The sequence below is a fragment of the Ursus americanus genome, chromosome 25 (genome assembly GCF_024610735.1).
Source record: "Ursus americanus isolate L20-20 chromosome 25, mUrsAme1.1.p, whole genome shotgun sequence".
Taxonomy (NCBI): Eukaryota; Metazoa; Chordata; class Mammalia; order Carnivora; family Ursidae; genus Ursus; species Ursus americanus.
The window spans coordinates 6,792,819-6,816,775 of NC_142151.1; the positions used below are offsets into that span (position 1 = coordinate 6,792,819).

The 23,957-nt window shown below is 40.5% G+C and overlaps 1 protein-coding gene across 2 annotated transcripts in view; it reads left to right on the forward strand.

Moving 5' to 3' along the window:
• NDUFA9 (NADH:ubiquinone oxidoreductase subunit A9) overlaps positions 1-23,957 on the forward strand; it is a 34,434-nt gene that overhangs the window by 4,689 nt on the left and 5,788 nt on the right. For both annotated transcript variants that reach the window (XM_045781153.2, XM_045781152.2), the window contains 7 exons: positions 2,662-2,832; positions 3,193-3,290; positions 6,902-6,993; positions 8,120-8,261; positions 13,414-13,516; positions 17,751-17,818; positions 18,999-19,075. In XM_045781153.2, coding sequence (XP_045637109.2) covers positions 2,662-2,832; positions 3,193-3,290; positions 6,902-6,993; positions 8,120-8,261; positions 13,414-13,516; positions 17,751-17,818; positions 18,999-19,075 — 751 coding nt within the window. The remainder of the gene's footprint in view (positions 1-2,661; positions 2,833-3,192; positions 3,291-6,901; positions 6,994-8,119; positions 8,262-13,413; positions 13,517-17,750; positions 17,819-18,998; positions 19,076-23,957) is intronic.

The following is a 23,957-nucleotide window of genomic DNA, read 5'->3' on the forward strand; positions in this document are numbered from 1 at the left end:
TCGCTCTAAAACTCTGCCCTAATATGTTTCAAGGGACTTGAAAATGGGAGTGTGATTCTGAAGGAATTTCACACCTCTGCTGAATGAAGAATAATTGATGGAACTGGGGATGTGTAACCTGGAGAAGACTTAGTAGAGATATAATTGCTGCACTTAAATTCAGGAGAGGGAATAGATTTGTTCTTTGTTATTCCAGAGGAACAAAAGGATCAAAGCTGCTGGGAAACAGTCATTGATCTCCCATGTGGTGGAACCCTCTGTTAGAATGGCTCAAATGAGAATGGTCTGCAATGGGAAGTTGTGTTTCCCCACCTTGCAGATGCCCAGGCTAAGGCCACATGGTCTCCTTGCACATATAGTATGGAGATGTATAGTGAGAGGTTTGACAAATTAACCTTTCTAAAGGTCAGAAAATCTTTTTTCAAACACTCCTTTTGTCATTACTTTTGATGATTTTCAATAGCTTTATATTATCTGAAGTGTACTCTTTTTAAAAAAATGTTCTTTACTAATAGTCCTCTACCTCCAGCATGTATCATCAACTTCATTTTTTTATTCATTATCTGTTTCAGAGTCTGTTCCAGGCAAATCTTCTGTTCCCTGCACTGGCTTATTCATTCCCACTTCTACACTGTTGTATGTGTTATGTGTTTCACACGGAAATCTATTCTTCTGTTGTTCCTCTTTAAACCTTACTCAAACTAGTTTATTGCTCAATAGCAAAAAACTCACCAATAACCCAATTAAAAAATGGGCAGAGAAGATATGTGAAGACCAACAGGTACATGAAAAGATTCTCAAGATCACTTGTCATCAGGGAAATGCAAATTAAAACCACAATGAGATACCACCTTTCACATTAGAATCACCATCATGAAAAGACAAGAGATAACAAATGTTAGCGAGGATGTGGAGAAAAGGGAATGGCCACTATGGGAAACAGCATGGAGGTTCCTCAAAAAATTAAAAATACAACTACTGTGTGATCCAGCAATTCCACTTCTGCTAATATGTTCAAAGGAAATGAAAATACTAATTCAAAAAAGGTATCTGCACTCTCACGTTTATTGCAGTATTATTTACAATAGCTGGGACATGAAAACAACCTAAGTGTCCATTGGGGGATGAACAGATAAAGAAGTTGTGGTGTTATATGTGATGGCACATTTTTCGGCCATAAAAAACTAGGATATCCAAACATTTGCTGCAACATGGATGGACCCTGAAGGCATGATGTTAAGTGAAATATGTCAGAGAAAGACAAATACTGTATGATCTCAACTTTGTATGATCTCACTTACATGTGGGATTAAAAAGAAACCCAAACTCCGGGGGCGCCTGGGTGGCACAGCGGTTAAGCTTCTGCCTTCGGCTCAGGGCGTGATCCCGGCGTTACGGGATCGAGCCCCACATCAGGCTCCTCTACTATGAGCCTGCTTCTTCCTCTCCCACTCCCCCTGCTTGTGTTCCCTCTCTCACTGGCTGTCTCTATCTCTGTCAAATAAATAAATTAAAAAAAAAACAAACAAACCCAAACTCCAAAAAAGAACTCAGACTTGTGGTTCCTAGAGTCAGAGGGTTGCAGGAGGGGGGATTGGAGGAAGGTGGTCAAAAGTACAAATCTGCAGTTATAAGTAAGACTCGTGATGTCATGTTCAACATGGTGACTATAGCTAGTGCTGCTGTAGGATACATAGAAACATTAAGGTAGTTAGGCTAAGAGTTCTCATCACAAGGAGGAAATTGTTTTTTTCTTCTTTCCTTTTTATTATATCTCTATGAGATGATGAACATAAGCTGAACGTGTTGTGATCATTTTATAATATATGTACGTCAAACCATCATGCTCTACACCTTAAACTTACACAGTGATGTATGTCGATTATTTCTCAGTAAAACTGGAAATCCACGTTATCCAGGAATCCTTCCTCATAACCTTCTAATTTATTGCTTCCTTCCTTTGCGTTCTCTCAGTTCCTTTTACTGTGGAGGATTATACTCTCCTAATATGTAACTTTTTATTTTTTAAATGTGATTTAGCTTCCTAGGTATATTGTATCCCACAGGGCAGGGAGTTTACAGTTGACTCTTGAACAATGCAGTAGTTAGGGACACTGAGCACCCCCCCATCCCTGTAGTCAAAAATTCATGTGCAGTTTTTGGTTCCCCTAAAACTTAACTACTAATAGCCTCCTGTTGACCAGAAACCTTACTGGTCATGTAAATAGTTGATTAACATATTCTGTATATTTTATGTGTATGTATTATATACCGTGTTCTTATGATCAAGTGAGAGAAAAGAAAATGTTATTAAAGAAAATCATAACAGAGAAAATATAGTACTGTGCTGCTTTTATTGAAAAAATCTGCATATAACTGGACCCGTGCAGTTCAAACCTGTGTTGTTGAAGGATCAGCTGTCCTTTCTGATTTTTATATGTATTTCTTTATGACACATGGATTCTTCGTTGCAGTAGTTCGTGTTTATTATTGCTGTCAGCACTTCAATGACAACTGTTGATTTAAAAGTTCATTTTAAACTTAAGTAAATGAAAGTACTGATAGCGAAACAACGTTACCAGTTTCTAGGAAAAGAGGTTATTCATACTCACTTTTATATTAACATTTGCCGTTTTTGTATACTCTGGGGTTTTGTTTAAGGTTCTTCTATTGCTGCAAGAGCTGCAGCTGTGTTTGCTGGCCCACCCCGGCGCCAGCTTCATCATGCAGTCATACCTCATGGCAAAGGTGGGCGTTCCTCAGTCAGTGGGATTGTGGCCACTGTGTTTGGAGCAACTGGATTCCTGGGCCGATATGTTGTCAACCACCTCGGTAAGTAAAGTTCCTTGGGTTCCGTATGCTCCAGTGCCATTTATTAGGGTTCCTCGTGAGAAGCCACGAACCACGTTTCTTTTCAATGTAACAGTGTTACAAATCACTCCTGTCTCGGACTTCTGTAATTTTGATCTGCTATACATTAGGAAGCATTATCCTGCTTCCTGTATAGGATGTAGAAACAGGAATGTGGTCTCTGAAGAGTTACGGCATCTCTAGCGCAGCAAAATAGGCTTTTTGTTAAACCTCGTATCCGTTCACTTATCATACTAGAAGTTAAATATTTACCAAATCACTGTTCTGTAAGTATCCATATTATGTTAATGTTGATCCTTGTTTCAATTCTTTCTTTTTTAGGACGTATGGGGTCACAGATGATCATACCCTATCGGTGTGATCCATATGACACCATGCACCTTCGTCCCATGGGTGACCTGGGCCAGATTATCTTTCTGGTAAGAGCCTATGTGACTGATTATTGGAGTTGACAGATGTAAATTACTGAGGTTGTTTTTAGGAGAGAGAGGCAGTGTAATAAAGCAGCAATTTCATCCCAGAGTGAACCAAGGGCATCCTTCATTCACCCCATTCTTACAAACTCTTGCCCAGCAGTTGACAAACATTTTCTGTGAAGGGCCAGATAGTAAATATTTTAGCTTTTGTAGGTCACAGGGTCTTTTCATGATTACTCTGCTCTGCCCTTCTAGCCTTAAGTGGCCATAGATAATATATAAATGAATGGAAGTAGCTGTGTTCAAATAAAACTTTATTTACAATGTTAGACTATGGGCTAGATTTGTCTTTGGGGCATGGTTTGCTGACCCCTGCTCTAGGCCTGTGCCATCCAGTGCGGTAGCCACTAGCCACGTGTGGCCTTTGAACACTTGACATGTGGCTAATCTTAATTAAGATGTGCTGTAAGTAAAAAACACACACCAGATTTCAAAGACGTAGTACGAAGAAAATGATATATATCGTTAATAATTTTTTACACTTATTACACATGAAAATAATACTTTGGATATATTGGGTTAAATAAAGTATATTATTAAAATGAATTTCACCTGTTTCTTTTTACTCTTTTAAATGTGACTGGTGGAAAATTCGAATGGCCTGTGCCTGCCTCATGTTCTATTTGTGTTGGACAGTGCTTCTGTCGATGGTGAAAATCACAAATAGGGTGTTTCATAACTTGGTTTCCTTGGCACAGACAGAGCAGTGCTTGCTGTGCTTCCCTATTGTTATTCTATAATCTGTAGGTTCTTCTGTTGGCCAAGAGTTGCCAGTGGGGCGAGGTGGTGGGGAACGGGGTAAGGGGGACCTTCCAGGGAGGTGATTAAAAAATGTGTGGGCCTTTTTGGTTGCCACAGTGACTGGAGACCACGCTGGTTTATTAGCTAGGGACCAGGGATGCTAAATATCATACAGCTCCCAGGGTGGTCCCTTCCCACAATGAGTTACACTGCCCCTAGTGCATATTATCCTATTGAGAAACACTGTAGGCCTTGATGCTTGGTCTCCTATTCTTCTGGCTAAAGTGTCCTGCTTTTGTCATTCTGTATGGAGTTGAGCTCTTCCATGTACACACTTCCCCTTTTAAAAAATAATGTGGTAAACATCCTGAAGATCTGTGATCTATTCATGCAGATTATTTGTGATCTCTTTTAAATTTTTACTTATTTTTAATAGCATTTTCATTTATTCCTTACTGAACATTCACAAGCCAAGTATAATACTGTGTTGGAAATTTCTTGTTTCTAAATTGTTTTTCTTCTCTAAAATCTTATTCTCAAATATCTTCTTGGTCTTACAGTTAGAGGAGCTTAGCTTTTTTCCTGTTTCTTTGTGACTTGAGATTATTGGTTATTTTGTCAATCCTCAAAATTAAAGTATTTCACAAATAATAGGTGAAAACTTTGACTGGCTTGCAGATGTGGAGTCATTGGAATTGAGCTATATGATGTATATTCCATTCTTTCCACAGGTATTTATAGAGTGCCTGGCATTGAGCTAAACTCTAAGCATGTCTTAATGAGCAAGACCACAGGGAACTCTCAGTGTTAATGGAGAATACAGAGACTAAACATATAACTTTTTTTAAGAGAGAGAGCGAAAGTGCATATGAGAGTAGGGGGTCTGGGAGGAAGGGGCAGAGGGAGAGAGAATCTTAAGCAGGCTCTGTGCCCAGCATGGAGCCTAACATGGGGCTTGATCCACAACCCTGAGATCATGACCTGAGCCGAAATCAAGAGTCGGACGCTTAACCAACTGAGCCACCCAGGCTCCCCAAACATAACTTTGAATATAATAATGTTTACAAAAGGGGAAGTACAAGAAAGATAAAATTCACCATATTATTGTTTATTTCTGAGAAGGGTGGACCATACTAAGTGTGAGGTACTGATTTCCCTGCTTTAGTCTCTTTTGGAAACTGCTGTCTGAATGGCCAGTTGGCTTGCTAACCTGACTGTGCCCCCTGGGCCTTATCCCTGGGAATTTAGTTTCCTTTTAATTCTTTCTCTCCTGCGCCATTCCTACAGTTATGCCCCAAACTCTTCCACTCTGAGTCTTGGATTCTTTTTCCTCACCCTTGCCATCTTTTCTAAAAAAAAAAAAAAAAAAAAAAAAAAAAAAAGGCCTTTTTTAGCTCTTTATGTGTAGAACTGCTTTTTTTTTGTTGGCTGTGTCACCCAGCTGTGCTGTAGATCGTGTATCTGTTTTACTTAATCTTCATAGCAAAGCCCTGAGATAGGTTGTATTTTCAAATTTTATGTGGAGGTTGGAGAGATAACTTTGTACACAGTTCAGAAAAGGCAAGTGGAATTTGCATTCCTGTCTGACTCCCCAGCTGTCACTCTGTACATCTCATGTACCCCCTCCCCTTCATCAGTTGTAACTAGTTCCTCCTGCTGAGGAGGAACTTCATCCTTTGCTCTTGAGTTTGGTTTCTGGAGCCCTGTCTCTCTTTTCTTTTTCTTTTTTTTTTTTTTTAAAGATTTTATTTATTTATTTGACAGAGATAGAGACAGCCAGCGAGAGAGGGAACACAAGCAGGGGGAGTGGGAGAGGAAGAAGCAGGTTCACAGCGGAGGAGCCTGATGTGGGGCTCGATCCCATAACGCTGAGATCATGCCCTGAGCCAAAGGCAGACGCTTAACCGCTGTGCCACCCAGGCGCCCCTGTCTCTCTTTTCTAAATTGCACAGGTGTGTTAGTGGGCCCAGTGGGCCCCACCTGCTCACTTCCCCGCCATTGTTCCTTTCTCACTCTCTCTCCACTCACTCATACATACCCCTTAGCATTTGACCCTGAGAACTTCTTACTACTTATTATTTCCCTTTGAAATGTTTAAAAAATCTAATTTCATTTTAACATATAAAATGCTGTACCTTTGTCTGGGATTATTTAATCCTGGGTCTCCATTTTGGATAAGAATCATCAACCTGACTGTAGGCCTGAATCATTCAGACATTTAGTTCTACACTGAAATCTGCCATTGGCTCACCCTGTGCTTTTAGGCAGGTCACTCCTCCCTGAGTGTTGTTTTCATGTCTTTAAAGTAGAAATGACTAGATCTGGGATTATAAAGAGGAAAGGGTTAAGAAGAAATAAGAAAGTAGTCATGAATGCTCCCGATTTAATGTTAGCCTTTAAGAGATACTCTGCCTGTCTTCAGTCTGTAGCTGGTTGCTGCCAAAAGGGAAAGTCAGTTTTCCTCCCAAATGATCCTTGGCTGTTTGGCTCTATTTCGGGAAGGAAGATTTGGTAACCAGAATCGCTTACAAACTTGCAGGGGGCAGTTGGGTGGCCAGCAATGGACATGCCCCACTAAAAACGAATATCATTTTTTCTAATTCTATCATTTCATTACCTGAATAAAGTAGATATACTGTGACCTCTTTGTCTCCAGAAGAGTCAGAGAATCAGCAGGGAGTTTGAGACCTCATGACCATTTCTCTTATAATAAATGGAACCTGTATGAAATGGTACCGTATTATGACTACAGCAGATGGCCTGTTTTGAAACTTGCCCTTATGTTTGCATCTGACTGGCTGTTGTTCTTATAGGAATGGGACGGGAGAAACAAAGATTCTATCCGGAGAGCAGTGAAGCACAGTAATGTGGTCATTAATCTTATTGGGCGAGAATGGGAAACCAAGTAAGTCTTCGGCTGTTTTTTCTTTGCATATGCTATCTTCAGGTTCAGTAGACATTCATTGGGTACCTTCTAATGTCAGGCATTGTAGTTGTCACATTTTTAATTAGTCCATCATTAAGCATTGATTGAACACCTGTTTACATACCCCACAAGACCCCCTTGCAGGAGACTTGGTTGGCTGTAAGTCTGGGATCAGCGAGCAATGTGACACGCGGCCCATCAGAAGCCAGCAGGGATTGTGTCAGTGCGGTTGGTGCCACCGCCTTGACGGAATGACCAGCTGCTTCATGAGCGGCTGATCCTGTGTTTGGATTTGTCCAGCTGGGGTGGATTAGGCAGGACCATTTTGTCCATCCTACCGTTCATCAAGCTGACCATTGGTTTTTCTTGTGTAGACAGTGTTCTGGATCTGGTATGCACATGGTTAAAGATGACACGAGTACTGGTTTGAACCATTCTTTTTAGCTTTTGTGTGGGATGTTTATCAACAGATAGTGTTTTAATCTTGTAGTTCACAACACTTTGTTCACACCATTTTCTTAACATTTATTAAAGTTTGAAAATCTGTGTCTGCCTTATCACGTAGATTTCTAAGTTCTTTGGTGACTTGGAGAGTCTCATTCAACTTTAAATCTCCTGTGGTGACTAATAACAGCGCCTTGTACGGTGTAAGCCTTAATGTTATTGTGTAATGTTAATGTTTTGGGATTCAACTGGTGACTGATTTTTTTAGTTTTTTTTTCCCCTGGGGGAAACAAAGGCCCAGGGATGAGAAGTGGGTCCATTTTCAGCTCCCAACACTTCCCCCCCGCCCTACCCAACCAGCGCAGCCAGATGTTCTCAAAAGGTCTCAGCCTTGGGATTCCTTGAGGACAGAGAATATTATGTGTGCTGATTTATAACTTACTTTCGTAAGGTTTAAATTATGTACAGTAATGATGGTGAGCAGTAAAATTTATATGTATACAAAAAATATATATTAATTTTGACTTGGGGTTAAATCGTTGTCCTTTAAATTTTAATTCTTATGAATTCCAGCAATAGTATGAAAACCAGCTTATCACGGAAAGCTTTGGAATCCTGAATCAAGTGTTCTTAACTCCCCCCCTTTTTTTTCTTCTTCCAGAAACTTTGATTTTGAGGATATTTTCGTGAAGATTCCCCAGGCAATTGCTCAAGTGTCCAAGGAAGCTGGAGTCGAAAAATTCATTCATGTTTCACATCTGAATGCTGATATTAAAAGCTCTTCTAGATATCTGAGAAATAAGGTAAGTGCCAAGTTGACTTGGGAAGTGGTTCCCAGAGCTGGAGTTTCTTGACCCCTTCGAAACATGAGTTAAGTGAGAAGGGTTTCTCACTGACATATCCAGAAATAAAAGGGGTTTCTAATTCTCCACATCCACGATTAGATTGACGTGTGTGGTGTGTGTGTTGTGTTCTGACATTTTGGTTGAGTGCCTTCTGTGTACAGGGAACTATGGTAAGGGGCTTTGGAAATGGGTAAATCATTCTTACCTGTTTTCAAATGCTGGAAGTTGCTTGGGACATAATAGAATTATATAGTAAACCTCATAAAAGATAAAATATTATTCCTGTCAAAAACATCCTACCCATGTCACCTACGGGTTAAAAGACCATCTTTTTTCCTCAAACCTTGTGCCTAGTCACGGTCATATGCTGCTCTTAATGAGGGTAATGTAAAGGCTGAGGATGACAGGGATAAATATTTGCCAAGGAAATCTAGTATTTAGGCTTTTTATATGTCCAGGAACCACATTGTCATCCAGATTGTACCTAGGGATTGACGATTCTGATTTGGGGTCATTCTATAGCCTGAAATGTCTTTATGATCAAGGACTCAGAGGAATTGCAGCATCTGGGGCTGTCTTTAGCATTTTTTTCTGCTATCATGAGCCTGCTTTGGGTCAGATTGATAAGGACCACAGAGTTCTTTGCCAGTGACTCCAACTTTTTGACCCACTGCATTCTTTTTATTGAACAAATGATTTATTAAGTACCTACTGTCTGGTGTATATTGTATTAGGTGGTGGGGATACAGTAGTGAATAAAACAGACACGGTCTTAGCCCCTGTATAGTTTCTCATCTATTGAGGAAAATAATTCCACTTGCGCCTGGTGTTGCAAAGTAGAGAACTGTTCCATAGGAGCATGTAATGGGGGAGAGAGGGCATCTATCAGTTCGGAGCATTTAATTGCTAGCATCTGAAAATTCAGTGTAAACTGGCTCAAACATAAAGGGTGTTTATAGGCCCCTGGATCTGAAAAATCCAGCAAGAAGGAAACTCAGCCACATTGGTGCCAAGGTTGATCAGGGTTTCAGCTTTGTTTCTGTGTGATTCTTTCAGTTCCTCCTTTTTGGGTAAGCTCTGTTTCTCATAGTCGTGGCACTGACTAGCAGCACATCCAAGCCTCACCGTTTTTATACTGCATGGATGAGGGCAAATGAGCGTAGGCACTCTGTGCCTGCCTCCACCCTGGCATTCACAGAATCCTCCGAATCCATGCTTGTTTGGAAGAAGTAGCAGAGCACCAATCGTTAGTATTCCTCTGAGCCCCTGGCTTGGGTGAGGCTGGGGGCTGGAGTCAGTGGTGGGAGAAGACTCAGTGATGTCCAGCCCTGTGGCTTACCCCATGAGGTGGATGGTGGTGCTGGTGAATAGGGGAGAAACACCTGAGAAGGACAAGGCTTTCGGGCAGTGGTTCTTAGCCTTAGCTGCCCAATGGAAGCACTGAGGGAACTTTGAAAAATCCTGCACCCTGACCAATGAAAATAGAATCCCTGGAGATATCTATCCCAAGATAGAACTTGGGCACTGATATTTTTAACTCTCCTTAGGGAATTCCAAAGCACAGCAAAGATAGAAAAACAGTATTTACAGAGAAGGAAAAGGATGATCCAGTTTTGGACTCAGGTTGCATTTCAGGTGTGTGTCAATCATCCAAGTAACAATGGTGAATGGGGTTTATGATCCTGGAGCTCAGAAGTGAGGCCTGGTTTGGAGATATAAAACCAGTTAATTAGGAGCACGTGGGTGACTCAGTCAGTTGGTCGTCTGCCTTCGGCTCGGGCCATGATCCCGGGGTCCTGGGATCAAGCCCCTTCAGCGGGCTCCCTGCTCAGCGGGGAGCCTGCTTCTCCATCTGTCCTTCCCCCCGCTCATGCTCTCTCTCTCTCTCTCTCTCTTGCTCTGTCCTTCTCTATCTCTCCCAAATAAATAAATAAAATCTTAAAAAAAAATAAAACCAGTTAATTGAAGCAGTGTTTGGGAATAAGATTGCCTAGTGAGGAAGCGTAGATTGAGAGACCTTCAGACAGGGCTCAGAGGAATACCAACGATTAGTGCTCCGGTAGACGAGGAGTCACCTGCAAAAACCCAGACAAACAAAGACTGAGAAGGAGTAGATGTGGTGAAGTAGGACGGAAACCAGGAGAGCACAAGATCATGAAAGCGAAGGGAAGACAGTGTCGCAAGGGGGAGTAGTTGCTTATGAATGCCAGTGAGAAGCCGAGTGAGGTGAGAACTGGAAAGTCACCTTGGATCTACCGATATGGAGGTCATCTGTGATCTGATCAAGAATGGTTTGGGTGCAAGTGTTGGGGCAGAATCTAGAGCACAGGTGAGCAAAGCGTGAGCAGGAGCTGAGGTAGTGGGGACAGTAAGAGCAGGTGGCATTTTTAAGTGGTTTGGTAAGAAGAGGGAGGGGGCAAGAAGCTGGAGGGGCACGTGGAGTTGGGGATTGTTCTTTTAAGGTGGAAGGTCTTGACATTGTGTAAGTGCTGGTGAGAAGGCGCTGGTAAAGAGTGGGACTGAGGATAAAGGAGAGAGTCAATTGGGCAGGTTCCTGAGAAAGTGGAAGTAAGTAAGTCATGGAGCAGGGGAGGTAAGAAAGGAGGAGAGTTGTGGATTTTCTGGTGGGAACTTGAGGTGGTTGTTGTCTGCTGCTGTATCTTCTCTTTGAATGAGAAGGTGAAGTCATTTCCTGGAAGGAAAAGACTAGTAAGGGAGGAATATGAATAGAATAGAGAATGTTTGAAATTGTCATAGGAGAGAACATTAGAAGAAAATAGTACTTGGGAAATGTTGAGGGCCCAGTTAAAATTGATGACATGAGTGTATAGTGGTACCAGTTTATGATTTTTTAAATTCAGGTGTAACCGACATACATTATATTAGTTTCAGGTATATAACGTAATTATTTGACGTATGTGTATATTGTGAAGTGATCTCCACAGTAAATCTGGTTAACATTACCACACATAGTTACAGATTTTTTTTTGTGGCGAGAACTTTTTTTTTTAAGATTATATTTATTAGAGAGAGAGAGAGAACATGAGTGGGGAGAGGAGCAGAGGGAGAGAGACAGAGTGCCTGCTGAGCACAGAGCCCGACATGGGGCTTGATCCCATGACCCTGAGATCATGACCTGAGCCGAAATCAAGAGTCCGAAGCTTAACTGACTGAGCTACCCAGGCGCGGCTTGTGATGAGAACGTTTGTGATCTGTTCTTTTATTAGCAACTTTCAAATACAGCCTTATTACCTGTAGTCACCATGCTGTATGTTACATCCTGAGACTTACTTATTTTATAACTAGAAGTTTGTTCATTTTGATTCCCTTCACCCCTGCCTCTGGCCATCTGTTCTCTGTTATCTGTGAGTTTGGTGGGGTTTTTGGTTGCTTTTTTTTTTTTTTTAATTCCATGTATAAGTGAGATCATATGGTATTTGTCTTTCTCTATATGAATACTTTGCTCAGCATAATTCCTTCAGGGTCCATCCATGTTGTTGCAAATGGCAAGATTCCCTTCTTTTTTTAATGGCTGAGTAATATTGCATTGTATGTGTGTGTGCGTTTTTATGACATCTTCTTTATCCCTTCATCTCCCGATGGACACTTAGATTGCTTCCATGCCCTGGCGATTGTGAATAGTGCTGCACTGAATATGGGAATGCAGATATCTTTCAAGTTAGTGTTTTCATTGCCTTTGGACATATTGGCAGAAGTGGAATTGCTGGATCATATGGTAGTTGTATTTTTAAGTTTTTGAGGAACCTCATGTTGTTTTCCATAGTGGCTGCACTAATTTACATTCCCACCAACAGTGCGCAAGGGTTCCCTTTTGTCCACGTCCTCACTAACATTTGTTATTTCTTGTCTTTATGATAATTGCCGTGCTAATAGGTGTGAGTTGATATCTCATTGTGGTTTTGGTTTGCTTTTCCCTGATAGTTACTGATTCTGGGCACCTTTTCATGTACCTGTTGGTCATCTGTGTGTCTTCTTTGGAAAAAAAAAAATCTATTCAGATCCTTTGCCCGTTTTTTAATCACATTGGGTTTTTTGGGGTTTTTTTGGCTTTTGAGTTATCCAATTTATGATTTTTATGTATTTATTTTCCTCCCACTCTGAAGGCATTGGGAGTGCGTGGGTCAAAGAAGGATGTTAATGAGGTTCTTGAAGAATTGGGATTTGCCTGGTGGGTGGAAGAGTAAAGACAAAGGGAAGAGGTAGTTTACAATATTGGTGAGAGAGTGACTGAAAACTTGGGCCATGGAGTCTAGTCTGAGGCAAGTTAGGGCTTGATGTGGAGGAAAGCAGCATCAGAGGACCAGCGCTCCTGAGAAGGTGATGACCAGACATCTCAGGAACAGGTGATGAAGAAGCAGCGGCTGGATGCATGGGAGATTGCCATCTGAGAGCAGGATGTCTTCATGGAATGTTTCAGAAGAGTAATTATAGTTGTTGATAAGGTCCATGGCCCGAATGAGTTGAAGGGGACAGAAATGGAGAGAAGAGGAGGTCTTTGGAGTTGAGAAGCTTAAGAAACAGAGAGGTTCAAGTCCACCTGGACATACAGGTCACTTGCAGTGACTGTGCAGGTGGAGAGGAAGGCTGGACAAGGTGCTGATACCTGCATGGAAAGAGGCCTCGTCTAGGAGGTAGATGGTAACGAGCAAGGGTGTTGAGGTTAGGAAGGTTCGTGGCGTGTCCCCACTCCTCTGGGTAGGTATATGTGCTGCCACTTCCATATCGTGGCTTCCAACCACATCTCCTTTCTCTGCAGGCTGCTAGATTGTCGATACCATCCAGAGAACCTGTGGTTAGAAAGAAAAAGGAGGCTGGAAGAATTCTACTCTGCTTTTTCTCCTTTCTTCTCCTGCATAAGCTTCCTTAGGATAAATATAGGAAGAAACCCAACGAGTGCCGTTAGAGCCAAGGCATTTTTATATGTTATTTAAAAAAAAATTCTGTGTAACTGACTTTTATGAATCCTACCTTAATCTGGAGAAACTGACCTCTGAAATACAAATAACGTCCTGATAATGGAAGGAATGAAGGAATGCAAGCTCTGTTCACTCATCTCAGAACTCTATTTTTTGTTTGGTTGGTTGTTTAGGCCGTTGGAGAGAAGGAAGTGAGAGATGCCTTTCCAGAAGCCATTATCATAAAGCCATCGGACATCTTCGGAAGAGAGGATAGATTCCTCAATCATTTTGCAAGTAGGTATTCTTTCTTGTAGTTTTTCTTAGTAGTAGAAAAGAGGATACCAGTTAACCAGGTTGAAGTTAAGCGCCAGCTGACAGTGTTCTCTGACTCGACAGACTTAACGTATATTTTCTCTCTCCCAGTTGCCTTTTTCCCCCCAAAGGTTCTGTGTGCCTAGTGTGGTCTTCGTTACCGTCTATGAAAAGAAGCACCTTAGATTCACAGAAGAGTGCAGCCTTGGGAGGCAGAGCCTGACTAGCTCTGTGACTGTGGCAGGTGCACGCGGGGCAGCTTCCTTGTATGTTGAAACGGAGATGAAAATGTCTGTGTTGAGAGTGGCGAGTTACTGAAATGAAGTAGCCCGTGTCACTGTGGTCAGTCCCTCCCCCATAGTCAATGCTTAAGTGTTGGCCTTATTTATATTTTTCATATGAAGCCTCTCAACTAATTTCTTACAAGTCCCCTGGATGTTGATTTTGAAAGACAAAGAGGCAGCATCGTAATTTTTCAGGTGCATGTAATCAGTCTTCCTTGTTTGTTTAAAGATTTTATTTATTTATTTGATAGAAAATGGGAGTGCGCAAGCGGTAGGGAGGGGCAGAGGGAGAGAGAGAATCTCAAGCCGACTCTGCGCTGAACGCAGAGCCCAACACGGGGCTCGACCTCATGATCCTGAGATCATGTCAGTCTTCCTTGTTAATAGCAATTTCTGTGGAACGGGATTAGGGACTAATAGGAATTCGGCCATTGCTAAACTGGTATGTAAACTGCTTTCATGGGCTAGGCATCATGTTATGCTTGCTCTCAGGCTTTGTTTGTTTAATAATCAGACTTGTCTTGGCAGGGAAATCAGTCTCCTTGACTCAGTGGTGAGATTTTGAGATTTTTACAGGTAAAAAAAGAAAGACTTCCCTGTACATTTGTGGGGGTGGGAAGGGAGAATACATTTTTTTTTAACAATAATTTTTTATTGTATTATGTTAGGATGCACCAGTGCATCCCTAGTTTTTGCTGTAAAGTTCCATGATTCATTACTTGTGTATAACACCCAGTGCACCATGCAATACGTGCCCTCCTTAATACCCATCACTGGCCTATCCCAATCCCCTCTGAAGCCCTCAGTTTGTTTCCCAGAGTCCATAGTCTCTCATGATTCATTCCCCCTTCTGTTTACCCCCGCTTTCTTCTTCCCTTTCTTCTCCTACCGATCTTCCTACTTCATATGTTCCATAAATGAATGGAACCATATGATAATTGTCTTTCTCTGCTTGACTTATTTTGCTTAGCATAGCATACATTTTTAAAGTCTGTGATAAGAACCCAGCTTTAATTTCAATCGAATTACCAGTTACCCCTCAATTTATTCACTTACGTATTAGGAGAGGATTCTGACCCTCCTGGGAAGTACTAGGATGGTTGGTGAGGTACAGTTTTATCAGTAGCTTTCGGTTTCTCCTTGTTAGCTATTCTTCATATTTTTTCTTTCAGTTTTCTTTGTATGTCTTTTGCCTATGTGTATTTGTTTTTTTGAGAGATGTTTTTCTTAGCAATTTATTTAGTCTCTTTATATATTAAGGGTGTACATCTTTTGTTATATTTACTTTTACTGTTTATTTTTTGTTGTTATTGGCTTATTTGCTTAAATTGTTTTAAAATTAATAGACTTTATTTTTTTAGAGTAGTTTTAGGTTTACAGGAAAGTTGAGTGGAATGCAAAGTTCTCACATACCCTTTAACCCCTTGATTTCTGCCCATAACAGTTTTCTCTATTTTTTTTTTAAGATTTTATTTATTTATTTGACAGAGAGCACAAGCAGGGGGAGCAGCAGAGGGAGAAGAGGAAGCAGACTCCCTGCTGAACGGGGAGCCCAGTGTGGGGCTTGATTCCAGGACTCCGAGATCATGACCTGAGCCAAAGGCAGACACTTAGCCAACTGAGCCACCCAAGCAACCAGTTTTCTCTATTATTAACACCTGGCGTTAGTGTGGTACATTTGTTAAATTGATGAGCCAATATTGATACATTATTATTAAGTCCATAATTTACATTAGGATTCATTCTTAATGTTGTACATTCTGTGGATTTTGACAAAGGTATAATGACATCTACCTACCATGAGAGTATCATAGAGAATAGTTCCATTGCCTTAAAAATCTCCTGTGCTCAACCTACTTATCCTTTCCTCCTCACCCTGCTACCCTCACCCCTAATCTTTTTCCAACAACCTCTCATCTTTTTCTGTCTCCATAGTTTTGCCTTCCCTTGAATATCGCGTAGTTGGAATCATATGCTACATTGCCTTTTCAGATTGGCTTCCTTCACTTAGCCTCGCATTTAAGTTTCCTTCATGCCTTTCCATGGCTGATAGCTCATTTCATTTTCATAGCTGAATGATATTCCATTGTATGTATGGGCCACAGTTCATTTATCCAATTTAGATATTTTCATGCTGTGTTTTTTCACCCTGATTGCTCATGTCTTTTCACATTCTGTATTAATTTCCAATTAAAAAAAAACTGTGGTAAAAAACATGTAATATAAAAATAATTTGGATGTGTGGGTGGCTCAGTCAGTTAATCTTCTGACTCTTGATCTCATCTCAGGTCTTGATGTCAGAGTTGTGAGTTCAGGCCCCATGTTGGGCTCTGCACTGGGCATGGAGCCTACTTACTTACTTAATTAATTAAAATAAAATAAAATTTATTATCTGCTTTGGACTGAATTATGTCACTGTCTTCCCTCCCTTCCCCAAATTCATTTATCTGTTTTTACTTTTGTTTCCTATGTTTTAGTATCATAGCCAAGAAGTCATTGCTAAATCCAGTGTCATGAAACTTTCCCCCATATTTTCTTACAAGGGTTTTGTAGCTGTAACTCTTACGTTTAAGTCTTTGATCCATTGTGAGTTAGTTTTTGTATATGGTGTAAGGTAAAGGTCTAACTTTATTCTTTCATATGGGGATATTCAGGTCTCCCAGCATCATTGAAACTGATGTCATTGAAAACACTGTCATTTCCCCTTGAATTGTCTTGGCACCGTGTCAAAAAAATCATTTAACCATACATACAAAAGTTATTTCTGTTCTGTTCCACCGGTTTATATGTCTATTTATGCCACTGTTTTGATCTTGATTACTGTAGCTTTGTAGTAAGTTTTGAAATATCCTATATGATCTATGTTTTTCTTTCTTAAAATAGTTTTGGCTGTTTGGGGTCCCTGAAGATTCCATATGAATTTTAAGATGGAGTTTTCTATACTTCTGCAGAATATGCCATTGGGATTTTGATAGGGATTGCATTACCTGTAGATTCTTTGGGTAGTTTGACATCTTAACAGTGTTGTCTTCCACCATGAACATGAGATGTATTTCTCTTTATTTGTATCTCACTAAATTTCTTTCAGCGGGGGCGCCTGGGTGGTTCAGTTGGTTAAGCATCCAACTCTTGGTTTTGGCTCAGGTTATGATCTCAGGGTTGTGGAAAAAGGCCACATTGGGCTCTACCCTCAGCTTGGAGTCTGCTTGACATTCTCTGTCTCCCTCTCTGTCTGCCCCTCTCCCTACTCTCTTTCTTACTCTCTCTCAAATAAATAAATACATCTTATAGTGGTATTTTATAGTTTCCAGTGTGCAAGTCTTTAGCCAACTTGGTTACGTTTATTTCTGAGTGTTCTATTCTTTTCGATGCTCTTCTAAATAATGTCCACTTTAAAAAATTTTTGGTAAGGCTTTTTTTACCTTTATATTCAATCCACTTGGGATTTGCTTTGGTTTATGGTGAGATATGAACCTTTTCTCCCTTCCTCCCTTCCTCTCCTTTTTCCTCATTTTAGTAAAATGATTGTTTCAGCACCATCAATTAAATAATCTTTTCATTTCCCACGTATTTGTGGTAATGCATTCATCATATCCTAAATTCCCATTTTTTACCGGAGTCTTTTTCTGAGTTGCCCATGTTATATTGCTGATCACTTGATTCCTATGTTCCTCCTCAGAATGGGGTGCACCAAGTGGCCAAGCCATTTGACCATTTTCCCTTGCTCTCCACATCCTCGAAGATTTGGCCTTTTTACTTCCCGTATTTTTTATCTGACAAACAAGTGGCTGCCCATTAGCTTCCTCAGTGTCTGGTACATTTATTCCATTATTTCAGTTATGCAAAATGATTCTGCTAACCTGGAGCACGCGGAGTTTGGCGAGGCTTCTAGTAGTCGAGGCCTTCTAAGTATACTTCTCTTTTTCTGCCAGATACTCGCTGGTTTGGTGGTGTACCCCTTATTTCCTCGGGCAAGGAGACAGTGAAACAACCAGTATACGTAAGTACCCCGGATGAAGGGGCTTTGGCTGGATTCAGAGTCAGGTGATCAGTTTTCTGGTTTTATCCTAATCTTGTAACTCCATCATTGTCCTCTTTTCAACTTGCTCCAACTGCTTGCCTCTCAGTTACCTAAGAGGTACGTGTACTCTGCTCAATGTTCGCTCACTTAACAAAAGTAAATTGAATGTGCCAGGCACACTGTACATGTCACTGGGAATATAGAGATATGAACTAGACAGAAATTGCTCTCCTCACGTTGGCCTCCGTCAGGGGCAGGCTAGCAAAGCAATTGTCATGTGGTGTGGTAAGTGCTGTGATAGGGAGAGGATTTATGTAATTACAGCAGAGAGACACTGAGTCCAGACTTGAGGGTCAGGGACAGCCTCCCACAGGTGAGACCTTAAAGATGACTAGAGCAAGTCAGATGAAGGGGGTTAGGGAAGAGCATGCCAAGCAGAAGGAACAGTATATACAGGGGTCCAGAGGTAAGAGCGCGTTGAGTTCCATGTTATGTTGAAACCAGGGTTTCCCATTTGTGGCACTGTTGACATTTTGGGCCAGATAATTCTTTGTTGGAGGGGCTGTTGTAGAATGTTTAGCAGCATTTCTGGCTGCTAGCCACCAGATGGCAGTAGCACTACCTCCCCAACTGTGACATCTACAAGTACCTCCAGGCATTTTGCGAAAAGGGCCTTCCAGGGGAGGCCAAAATCGCCCCCAGTTGAAAACCACGGGGTCTAAAATCATATAAAATTATTATTTGGGAAAGTCACAATGGTAGGATATTGGCAGTTGTATAGGATTCCGCCTACTAATTGGTAACAGGTGGTAACAGCATTAGGACAAGTGGTAAGGGGTGAGATTGCAGAGATAATGGGCAGAGTCCAATCACAAGGCCTCCACAGCTGTCTGAGCATGAACATGTTCTGACTAGGAAAAATATTTAGGTGAGCCTTCCAGTATGCAGACCATCAGAGCCCTGGAGGAGTGGGTTCTTTAAGGAGCTTTCTCAAAACAGACAATGCCATTATTTTAATTTATTTTTTTTATGTTTAGGTTGTGATTGATGTGGCCCTCTTTCCTTCCTCCCTTCCTTTCTCCCTCCCACCCTCCCTCTCCCCGTCCCTGTGTTTTTCTCTTTCAACAATTACTTAAACATGTGTTACGATTTCTTATAGGTTGTAGATGTATCAAAAGGAATTATTAATGCAATTAAGGATCCAGATTCCAGAGGGAAGTCTTTTGCCTTCGTTGGGTAGGTGACTAGCATTTGACTTTAAAATTGTGCTGCCTGTTAAAATGAACAGTATGTAATGATTTATAAGACCAATAACTTCTGAACATGTCACTACAGATTTATTTGTTGCATTTTTAGTGTTTTTCTTTAACTGTATTTATTCCAGAAATTTTATTCCCTTAGCCCTGAGGTCAGTGTGTCTCAAAGAGCTGTCCAAAGGCTGCTCTTGTCACAAATCTCCTGAATGGTTCTATTAAATCAGAATTTTGAGCAAACTGGGGGAATCTAATTTAATAAGTGATTTTTCTGTCACCAAAGTCAGAGAGAACCAGACTATTACATATACTTAGTCCAGTGATCACCAAGGATGATTTTGTACTACTCCACTGTTATTTTTAACATATAAAAGGATGTTACTATAGATTCAGAAACACGAACAGAATACTTTCAGGGAGTATATGCAGTTGCAAAATTAAATTGCTTTTGATGGAGTATCGCAATGCCCCCAAAAGGTTGGAGAGGGCTGGTTTGGGGTACAGTTGCTATGAAGCAAACTAAGGACACCTAACGTTTCCTGAAAGGTGAGGATCTGATTCAACAGTTGATAGCTTAATTCCTAAGAAATATTTGCTTCCAGAGAAAAGACGCTTTTCTCTCTAAGCCAGGAAGTAAAGGATATATTGCCAGGATTATGAATTCATACATTGTCATGTTTTTCACTATTATTATAGACTTAGTTTAGTAAAATTTTTGTCAGTGCAAAAAACCATATTGTGTTTCCATATCTAGCGGCTGCAAGATGTATGCCTCTCTCTGAGTTCCTAAGTTCACTCTGTTAGCACAGAGTGATATACTCCAGGAGAATTAGTCACAAAAAGTGTGTTCAGCTCAGGGTCCATAAATCACTAGACTCAAAAACATCTGAGCCTAGTCAAACGGTAGTTAGACTAGGATTCTGAAGAAAAGAAGACCAGAAATGGCTTCCCAGACTTTGCTTACTACTTAGTGGAAGAAGCTCTGGGAGGAGTTAGCTGTTTCACACCTCTTCACCTTTTCCCAGTCCCCTCGAGTCTCTTTGCTGGGTGGTGGTGCGCCATACTTGTTTGGCACGTTGGCGGGAAAGGTAGTGCTGGGCATGGCAGCATATACATTTTGTGTGTGCAAAACTAGATAGGCATCTGTGTTTCTTTTTTTGTCTCTTTAGCCCAGGGGGAAACTTTGCTTATTTCTCAAATACTTAGAGGTGAAGGCAGAAGCATAAGAACTTAATTTTGCTCCTAGTTTTTTCATAGTTATTAATTAACTATAGGACATTGGTCCATTCTATCATTCATTCATTACATATTGGTAGACACACATATACATAAAACTCTGAAAACTAATAAAGTCAGCAAGGTCACAAGGTACAGGACCAGTATATAAAACTCAGTTTCCATATATTCGCAAATGAACAATCTGAAAATAAAATTAAGAAAATAATTTTATTCACAACAGCATCAAAAGAATAAAGTACTTAGGTATAAATTTAACAAATACAAGACTTGTAGCTGGAAAATTGCAAAACACTGCTGAGGGAAATTAAAGAGTCAAGTAAACGGATGTCTCATGGTCATAGACTAAAAGAACCAATATTGTTAAAATGGCAGTTTTCCCCAAATTCATCTATGTATTCAACCCAATCCTATCCATGTTCCAGCAGGTTTTTTTTTTTTTTGCAAAAATTGACAAATTAATTCTAAATTTATTTGGAAATGCAGAGATCCACGATAGCCAAAACCATTTTGACAAAGAAAAATAAAGCTGGAGCACTTAGATTTCCTGATTTAAAAACTTACTCTAAAACCACTGTTCTAAAGACAGTGTGATACTGGCATGAGAATAGAAAATAGAAGAATTAAGTAGAATTGTGTTTATGGGTGATTGATTTTTGACAAAAGTGCTGTGACACTTCAGTAGGGAAAGAATAATCTTTTCCACAAATGGTCCTGGGAAATCCATATGCAAAAAGATGAACCTAGGCTCTTAACTTCACACAATACATGAAAAAATTAACTTAAAATATATTAGAGACCTAAATGTAAGAGTTAACACTATAAAACTTTTGGAAGAAAAATAATGTTCTAGACCTTGGGCTAGGTAGAGATTTTGTATTTCATTTTATTTTTTAAGATTTTATTTATTTATTTTAGAGTGTGAGTGAGGGGAGGAGCAGAGGGGGAGGGAGAGGGGGTGTGAAAGACTCTCAAGCAGACTTGTCATTGAGGGTGGAACTGGACTCGGGACTTGATCTCACGACCCGGAGATATGACCAGAACTAAAACCAAGAGTTGGACGTTTAACCACCTGAGCCACCCAGTTGCCCCTAGGCAGAGATGTTTTTAGATGTGATATCAATAGCATACTTCATAAAGGAAAAACTGATCGATTAGACTCTACCAAAATGGAAAACTTATGTACTTCAGAAGGCACCATTAAGAAAATGATGACGAGTGGGGAGATCAGCAGCTAAAAGGCAGGGTGGGGTGGGTCGGAGAGTTATGTGGAAACCTTGAGGACTGAGGAGAAGATAGGAAGTATTCCCTGGGAGCAGAGAAGAACACCTTTTAGAGTATAGTAGGGTAGTAACGCAGAACAGAGTCTTCCATTTGAAGTTAGTGATCAGAAATAGAGGAGAAGCCAAGTAGCCCAGTTGTATTTTCTCTCCAACTCCGTCTTGCTGGGGTTCTGGCCCAAGAAGGCAGATACGTGCGTGAACCAGAGGAGGGACTTGGCTACGCTAGTATAGTGGAGAGGCGGCTGGGGGACAAGGTTTTGCTGAGGCTATTTGCAAAGGAATGACTACAATGCTGAACCATGAAACCTAAGCTGTGAAGGACACAGGCTTCAGTGTGCCTTTCTCTGCAAGCCGAGGCACTTAAACGGGTCTTTGAGTCACAGTTAAAAGAACACAAAGTGCTTCAGAGCAGCTGAAGAGCTAGTATATTACATATAATTAGTTTACCCATGATACCAGTATTGCTTGTCATTGTGAAGATTACAGATTGTTCTTTGGCCATAGCACATATGCCCTGCAGTGATCCTTACACATCCTTCTGGAACTTGAAGGAAGCTAATTGAGGCCTTTGTCTGATCGTTCCCCTCGCTGACATTTTCATGTTTTTTGTTTTTGTTTTTGTTTGTTAAAATGTCAGAATGAGGAGTTTCTCACTGAATTACATTCATTCAACTCTGGAGATCTCCCAGGGTTTTTGAGGCAAAGAGACTAGGCAAACAGGTGAAGAGATACTAAAATGTATTATAAGCAATACTAATTATTAAAGCTAGGTTGTACCAGTACAAAACTGTTCAGATCTATGAAATAGAAATTCTAGAAGCAGGGGCGCCTGGGTGGCACAGCGGTTAAGCGTCTGCCTTCGGCTCAGGGCGTGATCCCGGCGTTATGGGATCGAGCCCCACATCAGGCTCTTCCGCTATGAGCCTGCTTCTTCCTCTCCCATTCCCCCTTCTTGTGTTCCCTATCTCGCTGGCTGTCTCTCTCTCTGTCGAATAAATAAATAAAATCTTAAAAAAAAAAAAAAATTCTAGAAGCAGCCTCAAATATATGTAAGAATATAGTATGTGACATTTCAAAATACGGGGAAGGGGTCATTCATTCAGTAAATGGTATTATATCTTTACCTTATATTAATACAAAAATACTTTGCAGAAGTAGTGTATGTTATGGGTTGAAGAACCCCAAAGCATTAGAAAAAATGTGTGGGGTGGGGGTCACCTGGGTTGTTCAAGTCAGTTAAGCATCTGTTTTGGCTCAGGTCATGATCTCAGAGTCCCAGGATTGAGCCCCACATCAGGCTCCCCAATCAGCGGGGAGTCTGCTTCTCCCTCTGACCCTCCCCCCTCTTGTGCCCTCTGTCTCTCTCTCAAATAAATAAAATCCTTAAAAAAAAAAAAAAAAAGAAAAAATGTGGGAATTTATGTCACTGGTTACTGTAGAGGGATTTTCTAAATACAAAATCCTCAAATCATAAAATAAATCAGAAGTTTTGCTTAAATGTTTAAACTTGTGTATGCCACAAAACACTTAAACATTAAAAAGCAAAGTACAAACAGTAAAAAATATTTCCAACTATATCTTTAAAATATAAAGAATTCTGGGGCACCTGGGTAGTTCAGTGGGCTGAGCATCTGTCTTTGGCTCAGGTTGTGGTCCTAGGGTCCTGGGATCGAGCCCCGCATCGGGCTCCCTGCTTGGTGGGGAGTCTACCTCTCCCTTTCCCTCTGCTCTTGTGCACCTGTGTGCATGCTCGCTCTCCCTCTCTCTCACAAATTCTTACAAATCATTCTTTATAGATGGGACCTTCAGGAGGAAAGAGAGAAAAGAAAGAAGTGTATGTAGCCAAAACCATGTAAAGAAAAAAATTAACCTCTTTCATTAAGGTAGTACAAATTAGAATGTTGGGATACCTTTTTTACCTAGCAGATTGGCACAGTTTTATAACTAAACTCATTTTTGGTGAGGGGGCTGCTAGCATTTTATGTGAATTGATATGACCTTTTTGGAAGGCAGTATGGGAGTAGTCAGTAAAAGCCTTAAAGTTTCCAAGCATAGCTTGATCCAGTTCTACTTCTAGAATATGTTCTAAGTACTTAATTATGGATAAGTACAAACGTTTAATGTAAGAATGTTCATGAAAGCATTATCTTTTAAAGGAAAAATATATTTTAATAGCTTAAATATTTTCCAAGTTGGGAATTTATCAAAGAGTTATGATACACGCAGTGCAATTTATATGATCATTAAACATGCACTAGAATATTGAGTGACATAGAAAGGTGATTGGGATTTAATGTTGAATGAAAGACATTACAGAATAGGATGGGCTGTATAATCTTACATTTA